The following is a 9,564-nucleotide window of genomic DNA, read 5'->3' on the forward strand; positions in this document are numbered from 1 at the left end:
CTGGTCTCCTGTTTGTGAATTATAGATTGGCTTGATTATCTTATAAAGCGGCTATCTGTGATAAGTACAAATACATGTCCATAAAGGTCCATCCCTTATTTTTTTTATAAATGCTGATTATTTTCACATTATGTAAATAAATCCTTTGGGCCTGTATGATCTATCATATTCTAGGAAATATCATATAGCACACATTTTATATACTTCATCCACCTAAATGCTATGCTATGCTATGCTAAGTCACTTCAGTCGTGTCTGACTCTGTGCGACCCCATAGACAGCAGCCCACCAGGCTCCCCCATCCCTGGGATTCTCCAGGCAAGAACACTGGAGTGGGCTGCCATTTCCTTCTCCAGTGCATGAAAGTGAAAAGTGAAAGTGAAGTCGCTCAGTCGTGTCCGACTCTTAGCGACCCCATGGACTGCAGCCTACCAGGCTTCTCCATCCATGGGATTTTCCAGGCAAGAGTACTGGAGTGGGGTGCCATTGCCTTCTCCGAATCCACCTAAATAGAAGTATTCAAGTCAAATTTAGGATTGACACTATACCAGTTGTTAATATATGCCTTTTTACTTGAACTCCCTAATTTAATTGTTTTCCTTTCTTTTCCAGATTTTTTTGTTGTATCTGTGATTATGTTGTATGCTTTCATATTATTCATCATGTTGCATCCAGTTGACTCTATTGACCAGGTTCTTCAGGTAAGGCTTAAGCACATCAGTTATTACTGGTTGTCTGAAAAATGATAGTATCTGGGATAGCAGTGGTTAATAAGATAGTAGGGGAAGATGATACATTATTTTTACACAGATGAGAGTGCTGGGTGATTGCTAGGGCTTAAGATTTATCCCCCTCCGTTGCTCTTATGTTACTGGGGGAAGAGACTAAACTGATTGTGTTTCTTTCTTCTAGTGTGTTCTAGTATAATTTTGAGCATGCCCTCTTCACGTTTCTAAAGTCCCAGTTGTTTTTCAAAGTGTTTGTACCACTGTATGAGAGCTTTTGTTCCACATCATTGCCAACATTTGTCTAATGGGTACAAAAATGTCACGTGACTTTATAAGTAATTTTGATACACGGATGGGTAGGAGCCGTAGCCTTACCTCACATTGTTGTTTATCGTGATCTTTTTGGCTATTCCTGAGCTTTTCCTCCTCCATATAAATTCTAAGTGTAGTTTGTCAAGTACCAGGAAAAGCCCTTTTGGATTTTTTATTAGAATTACACTGGGTTTATCAAAAATTGAGGGGGAGGCTCTCTCTTACTTCTTCAGAATATCTTTTTTTCTAAAGGTTTTTATACAAGTTTTTATTAGATTTATTCCTGTAGTATTAACAGGGTTTGTTCCTCTGATACGTATCTGTTTAAAATTACATTGTGTGATCCTTTTATGCTGGTGAATCAGCGCATTTATTTGGACATTCATCTCACATCTATCAGCTTTGTCAGACTTTGTTCTTGGATTTTTAGATTCTCTTGGATTTTGTTTTAGACACTTATCATCTATAAATAGTGACTTTTTTTTTTTATCACATTTTAATCCTTATGTCTTCTGTATATTTTTCATGTCTGTTAACAACATGAATGTTGGTGTGATAGTAATGTCCTTATCTCTATGGGGAGCGTTTCTAGTATTTCACCATTGGATATATTAAGGGCTGTAGGTTTCTGGTATATACATTTTACCAGGTTGAGGAAGTTTACTTCTATGGTGTTGGTAACATAAATATTTAGTTTTATCTAATGCTTATTCTACAGCTGTTGAAATGATCACATAGTGTTTCTCCCAGGAGAATGTGGTGAATTACAGTTGACTGATATTCAGATGTTGAACCAGTACTGCATTTGTAGAATAACACCAATTTGGTCATGATGCATTCTTTGTTATATCTGCTCAATTTAGTTTATTAAGATTTTCTTCGGAATTTTTGCTTTTGGTTGCATGAGTGAAATCAGACTTAGTTTTCTTTTCTTGATGTTATTGACAGGTTTGGATATAAAACTTATATGAACTTTATGGAAGAGCTTTATTTCATTAACTTTTCTGTATTTTAACTAATTCCTTTAATGGATATTTAGGTTGTTTCCACTGTTTTGCTATTATAAACAGTGCTGTATTTGCAGATTCTTGCAGACTTCATTAAGAAAGACATATTTAGAAGTTAACGTCAGTAGTAGAATTTCTTGGTCAAAGGATGGCAAGGATATCTAGAATCTGAATTTTTATAAACATTGTATTACTGGACCCTGGAGAATTTGGCAGTTTATAGTCTTACTGACAAAACGTGCTCCACTGGAGAGAGAATGGCAAAACACTTTGGTATTCTTGCCTTGAGAACCCCATGAACAGTATGAAAAGGCAAAAAGATATGATACTGAAAGATGAACTCCCCAGGTCAGTAGGTACCCAGTATGCTACTGGAGAAGAGTAGAGAAATAGCTCCAGAAAGAATGAAGAGATGGAGCCAAGGCAAAAACAACGTCCAGTTGTGGATGTGACTGGTGATGGAAGTAAAGTCCAATGCTATAAAGGAACAATATTGCACAGGAACCTGGAATGTTAGGTCCATGAATCAAGGTAAATTGCAAGTGGTTAAACAGGAGATGGCAAGAGTGAACATCGACATTTTAGGAATCAGTGAACTAAAACGGACCAGAATGGGTGAATTTAATTCATTTGACCATTATATCTACTACTGTAGGCAAGAATCCCTTAGAAGAATTGGAGTAGCCCTCATAGTCAACAAAAGAGTCCAAAATTGAGTACTTAGTGCAATCTCAAAAATGACAGAATGATCTCTGTTCATTTCCAAGGCAAACCATTTAGTATCAGAGTAATCCAAGTCCATGCCCCAACTGCCAATGCTGAAGAAACTGAAGTTAAATGGTTCTTTGAAGACATACAAGACCTTCTAGAACTAACACCAAAAAAAGATGTCCTTTTCATCATAGGGGACTGGAATGCAAAAGAAGGAAGTCAAGAGACACCTGGAGTAACAGATAAGTTTGGCCTTGGAGTACAAAATGAAGTAGGGCAGAGGCTAACAGAGTTTTGCCAAGAGAACAGACTGGTCATTGCAGATACCCTCTTCCAACAACACAAGAGACAACTCTACACATGGACATCAATACTGAAATCAGATTGATTATATTCTTTGCAGCCAAAGATGGAGAAGCTCTATACAGTCAGCAAAAACAAGACAGGGAGCTGACTAAGGTTCAGGTCATGAACTCCTTATTGCCAAATTCAGACCTAAATTGAAGAAAGTAGAGAAAACCACTAGATCATTCAGGTATGACCTAAATCAAATCCCTTACGATTATACATTGGAAGTGACAAATAGATTCAAGGGATTAGATCTGATAGATTGCCTGAAAAACTTTGTGCCACTGTACAGGAGGCAGTGGTCAAAACCATCCCCAAGAAAAAGAAATGCAAAAAGGCAAAACAGTTGTCTGAGGAGGCCTTACAAATAGCTGAGAAAAGAAGAGAAGTGAAAGACAAAAGACAAAAGGAAAGATACATCTATCTGAATGCAGAATTCCAAACAATAGCAAGGAGAGATAAGGAAGCCTTCCTCATCGATCCATGCAAAGAGATAGAGGAAAGCAATAGAATGGGGAAGACTAGAGATATCTTCAAGAAAATTAGAGATACCCAGGGAACATTTCATGCAAAGATGGGCTAATAAAGGACAGAAATGGTATGGACCTAACAGAAGCAGAAGAGATTAAGAAGAGGTGGCAAGAACACACACAAGAACTATTCAAAAAAGATCTTGATGACCAAGATAACCACAATGGTGTGATCATTCACCTACAGCCAACATCCTGAAATGTGATGTCAGGTGGGCCTCAGGAAGTATCACTACAAACAAAGCTAGTGGAGGTGATGGAATTCCAGTTGAGCTATTTCAGACCTTAAAAGATGATACTGTGAAAGTGCTGCAGTCAATATGCCAGCAAATTTGGAAAACTCGGCAGTGGCCACAGGACTGGAAAAGATCAATTTTCATTCCAGTCCCAAAGAAAGGCAATGCGAAAGAATGTTCAGACTACCGCATAATTGCACTCATCTCACATGCCAGTAAAGGAATGCTCAAAATTCTCCAAGCCAGGCTTCAACAGTACATGAAACAAGAACTTCCAGATGCTCAAGCTGGATTTAGAAAAGGCAGAGGAACCAGAGGTTAAATTGCCAAATTCTGTTGGAGTATAGAAAAAGCAAGAGAATTCCAGAAAAACATCTACTTCTGCTTTATTGACAACACCAAAGCCTTAGACTATGGATCACAACAAACTGTGGAAAATTCTTAAAGAGATGGGAATACCATAACACCTTACCTGTCTCCTGAGAAATCTGTATGCAGGTCAAGAAGCAACAGTTAGAACCAGACATGGAACAACAGACTGGTTCCAAATCAGGAAAGGAATATGTCAAGGCTGTATATTGTCACCCTGCTTCTTTAACTTACATGCAGAGTACATCATTTGAAATGCCAGGCTGGATGAAGCACAAGCTGGAATCAAGATTGCAGGGAGAAATATCAATAAGCTCAGGTATGCAGATGACACCACCCTTATGTGAGAAAGCGAAGAGGAACTAAAGAGCCTCTTGATGAAAGTGAAAGAGGAGAGTGAAAAAGCTGGCTTAAAACTCAACATTCAAAAACCGAAGATCATGGCATTTGGTCCCATCACTTCATGGCAAATAGATAGGGAAACAATGGAAACAGTGAGAGATTTTATTTTCTTGGGCTCCAAAGTCAGTGCAGATGGTGACTGCAGCCATGAAATTAAAAGACACTTGCTCCTTGGAAGAAAATCTATGACAAACGTAGACAGTGTGTTAAAAAGCAGAGATACTACTTGGTTACCGAGAAAGGTCTGTCTAGTCAAAGCTATGGTTTTTCCAGTAGTCATGTATGGATGTCAGAGTTGGATCATAAACAGCTGAGTGCTGAAGAGTTGATGCTTTTGAACTGTGGTGTTGGAGAAGACTCTTGAGAGTCCCTAGGACAGGAACGAGAGCGAATCAGTCGATCCTAAAGCAAATCAGTCCTGAATATTCATTGGAAGGACTGAAACTGAAGCTCCAATATTTTGGCCACCTGATGTGAAGAACTGACTCCTTAGAAAAGACCCTGATGGTAGGAAGGATTGAAGGCAGGAGGAGAAGGGGATGACAGAGGGTGAGATGGTTGGATGGCATGAGTTTGAGCAAGCTCCTGGAGTTGGTGATGGACAAGGAAGCCTGGTGTGCTGCAGTCCGTGGGGTCACAAAGAGTCAAACATGACTGAGCGACTGAACTGAACTGATAGTTCTTTTTTATGAATTTGCTTTAAACAGTATAGAGTTTGAGTATTACCTCATTGTTAGATCAGTGTCTACTTCATTGTTTAAAGATAGGATTTTTTAAAAACTAGGGACATGTTAGAATTCATAATCTAGTAGAGTATGGGCTTTTGAATTTGAATAGGAATTGTCTCTTTAAGTTCAGCCGTTTAATGTATATTTTAAACATTTAGTTACTGCACTTTACATTTTATCATCTGAAAAGTGGATGTAGTATCTGCCTTGTGGCGTTGTTGAGGATTGAGTAGATAGTATATGTGAAAGTGTTTGGTATATAAGAGGTATTAAATAAATTTGGAAATTATGATATAATGTTATTTTATCAGCTACATTACTATATTAACTTTTGTCTTACAGATAGTGTGTGTACCGTATCAGTGGCGTATAACTATGCTCATCATCGTTCTTGTCAATGCCTTTGTTTCAATTGCAGTAGAGGTAAGTAAGCACTTCACATAATCAAATGGCTGCCTTGCTGCTTTGTGATTTTTGGTGATTTAATGGTAGTGCAGGAAAAGGATAGGTAACATTATGGAGATCCACAGAGAGTTTGTTTCACTCTAGTTAAATTCATTTAGCCTTCTCTTCTCACTTTTTCTGTGAACTAATAATAGTCATATTAAGAGATACGAGGGAATTCCCTAGTGGTCCAGTGATTAGGACTCCATGCCTTTACTGTGGAGGACACAGGTTTGATCCCTAGTCGAGGAACTAGGATCCTGCAAGCCACGCAGTGTGGCCCCCAAAAAAGAGAGATATGACTTAGGTACCATCATAAATAAGCAGTTAAAAATAAAAAATTAGTGATTGAGAGAAGATTGGTGCTCTGGGCCCATAAACTGGTAAACCGAGGCCGTGAGCTCAGAGTACCACCCGAGTCCTGTGATGTACAGTAAAGCCTCACATTCAAGGGAGGAGAGGGACAGGGCTGTCTCCATGAAGTATAGTAAACATGAATAGTAAGAGAGTTTACTGAAAATATAAAATAATGACTGTTATAAACTTACTCAATTGCTGGAACTTCTCCCTTGGTATTTACTTTTAAGTTTCCCTAGAAGAAAGAGGTCTTAAGTACTCTTTGATCCATTGTATACCATCTGGTTATTCTCTAGGATTGCCATTAGGTCAGCTTTTCTAAAAGGAGATAGTAAGTTCTCATTTGATGCTTATTAATAAAATTTGGTCTCTTCTCAGAACTACTGTTATAATTCACTCTTAGAGTAGAAGTATATCAAATGAAGAAGGAGATACCGTTGTGATTTTTTAAAAAAATTTATTTGTGGCTCTGCTGGGTCTTTATTGTTGCACATGGGCTTTCTCTGGTCGTGCTGCATTTGCTTCTGATTGTGATAGCTTCTCTTGCTCCAGAGCACAGGTTCTAGAACTTGCAGGCTTCAGTAGTTGAGGCACATGGGCTTACATCTTCCCAGACCAGGGACTGAACTTGTGTCCTCTGCATTGGCAGACAGATTCTTAACCACTGGACCACCAGGGAAGTTCCAGTTGTGATTTTTTTAAGTTAAGGGTTTCATAGAGTAGGCTTTTGAATTAAAATTAGGTATTTGTGGAAAATATGTATACTTTAGAGATAATAGTTCTAGACTTAGAAATTATGTTTAATTTGTTATCTTTCTAAAAAATGACTTTGTATTAAAATTGGGGCCATAGTGGTGGCCTGGTAATATTATGGTACTAATCTTTTTAGGTTGCCCAGTTTAATGTATTTTTGCTATTTTATGGAAAGCACATCTAAGATAATGTATATTAAAAGCTTTCCTTTTTCTGTAGTTTATCTTTTCATGTTAATGTTATTTAAGATAAAATATTTTTAAAAAACAGATTTCTGGGGAATCCTTTCTAATCTCCATTGATTTATTCTTGCTTACTATCAAAAGAATTATTTTTCATCATGCTCACATAGGTATATTTAAATACAAATAATTCATTGTTACAAAAAATAATTCATATTACAAAGCATTATTTTAATATGAGAAGGGCCTGAGGATTCATATAAAAGCCATATTTTGTGGAAAATTTAGAGACCCCATTTTACCAAGAATTTTGTGATGATTTATATTTGTTACAAAAGTCCTGTTGTATTCTTTATCCTTTTTCAGTATTAACTGAAATTCTCTGTGTGAAAACCAAATCATGTTTTTCACTAATGTTTCTGCATTGTGAGAGCTTTTTTAAACGTGTGCATTAATAAAGAATGATGTAGTTGTTTTTAATGCTTAACTCACTGGACTGTCTCTCAGAATTTCTTCCTTGACATGGTCCTTTGGAAAGTTGTGTTCAGTCGAGACAAACAAGGAGAATATCGCTTCACCACCACACAGCCACCACAGGTTGGAAATCAGCCTTACTCAATTCTTCACATCACTTGTGTACTCTGCACTGTGTAGGATGTGTAGGATGGTATTCTGTTGTGTGTTGCTCAACCTTGCCCTCTGTGCCTGGTATTTCATTTTTTTGTAAAGACATCCTAGAAAATTCATGGCAAGCATTTGTTACAGATGTTTTAGGACTTCAGAAATTTCAAAATCTCTTTTCCATTCCGATCTCTTTCATGTCACTATGCGAAGGTCTTGTCCTCACTGGTAAGAATTAATTTTCTCATTTCTGTCTGGCTTTAATTTTGTTTCTGGTTTTTATAGAGAGTCCCATTAGAAGCTAAATGAGATGGATGTAAATAAAGTTATGAAATGGAGATTGTTTCTTCATGGATCAGTGTTCAGAAGTCAAAATTTTGAGGAATTATTTCTGATTCTTTGTTAGTTACTATATCTTAATTTTGGGTTTCCCCAATCTCTCATCATTCAGAAAAATTTTCAGAGAGAGTGCTCATTTTTATGCAAACCATGGTTTAGGACTTTTTACTGTTTTTGTGGTAAAAAGGAAAGAGAAACAGAATAGAACCAATTTTTTTTTTGGTATTAGGATGTTGAAATTCTTGACAGAAAATATAGGTTAGTCTTATTTTTTAAACCAGTACCATTGAATCACAGCACTGAGCCAGCTTACTGAGTGCAGAGAACTTGACAACATAAAGCCTCACTCCCTCATTTTGCCCATTGCTATTTTTAGGTACAGTTTATACACATGAGTTCTAAACTTTTCACTCATCCCAAGCCACACAGATGCTTTCCGAATTCAAGAGGATTCCCTGGCGTGGGTCACTCACTTATTTTTAGCCTTCTTTTACCTGAGCAGCTGTGTTCTGAGCTTTGCTGTGGTAATTCATTAGGCTTGATGCCTAGCATAGTATCACAGGATCAGTTTAGAAGAGGTCCTGTAGAGCACCATTTCCTCTTCTCATGCTCGATGATGAGTAGGGATAGTTTTGTAATGAAGTGATGAGTCTGGAATCTGCTTTCGCTTCTGTATCTCAATGCCGTGTAGTACCCAGTTGTCCCCAGTAGTGTGACCAGAGCTGTATTAGAGACTCAAGTCCTGAGCAAGACCTCCTCTGTCCTGGTTACCTCACTGCATTACTTCAGAGGGTTAAGTCTGGGTCATATCATCAGTCCTCATGTAAAATGTCTGTACTGTCAAAGCCTTGGCCCAGGAAAACATTTCTGTTGAGTTTTTAGTTTTTCCAAAGAGATCTCCGACAATTAATCTAAACAGGAAATGCAGATTCTGAAGAGGAACTATACCCTGATTAAGTCAAAAGTGGGTATCATAAAGCTCCTTTAAACCATTTGAATTGGAAAGCCCTCCTCACTTTTCAATCAGAATTAAGTGGCAGAAAATTCTATCATTTGTTATATCTGTTTTCTAAAAGTTTATAAGTAAGTATGTGTCCTCATTGTTTTTAGGAGTCTGTACCTCTCATGTGAAGCTGTACCTCTGAAGTGCTGTGGGGGAGAGTGAAGGCAGAAGAGTGGTCTAGAGCAGGTGGCTCCAGCAGGCCCACATGTTTACCAGTTCTGAGCATCACTGAGTAGACAAGGATTTTGGTCTTCATTATCTATGGTCATGATTTAAGGAAGCATTTTTAAAATTACTGGCTTTAGTAAAGAGAGTTCTTAGAAACTCTTAGCACAGAATGCTGTGCTTTCATCTTCTAACACTTCCGTTTGTAGTTTACTCTCACCGTTCGTATTTGTGACCCTTGGAGACCGATCAGTTAGTCAGATTACTGTAAGACTCAGTCAGGAATAATTACACTCCCCGCCACACACACACACACACACCAGTCTCTT

The 9,564-nt window shown here is 37.8% G+C and overlaps 1 protein-coding gene across 4 annotated transcripts in view; it reads left to right on the forward strand.

Moving 5' to 3' along the window:
- ATP13A3 (ATPase type 13A3) overlaps positions 1-9,564 on the forward strand; it is a 79,309-nt gene that overhangs the window by 61,942 nt on the left and 7,803 nt on the right. For 3 of the 4 annotated variants that reach the window (XM_010834394.1, XM_010834396.1, XM_010834395.1), the window contains 3 exons: positions 613-701; positions 5,714-5,794; positions 7,615-7,704. In XM_010834394.1, the coding sequence (XP_010832696.1) occupies positions 613-701; positions 5,714-5,794; positions 7,615-7,704 (260 nt within the window). The remainder of the gene's footprint in view (positions 1-612; positions 702-5,713; positions 5,795-7,614; positions 7,705-9,564) is intronic. The other variant, XM_010834397.1, reaches the window with a different exon arrangement.

The sequence above is a fragment of the Bison bison genome, unplaced genomic scaffold, assembly GCF_000754665.1.
Source record: "Bison bison bison isolate TAMUID 2011002044 unplaced genomic scaffold, Bison_UMD1.0 scf7180017864032, whole genome shotgun sequence".
NCBI lineage: Eukaryota > Metazoa > Chordata > Mammalia > Artiodactyla > Bovidae > Bison > Bison bison.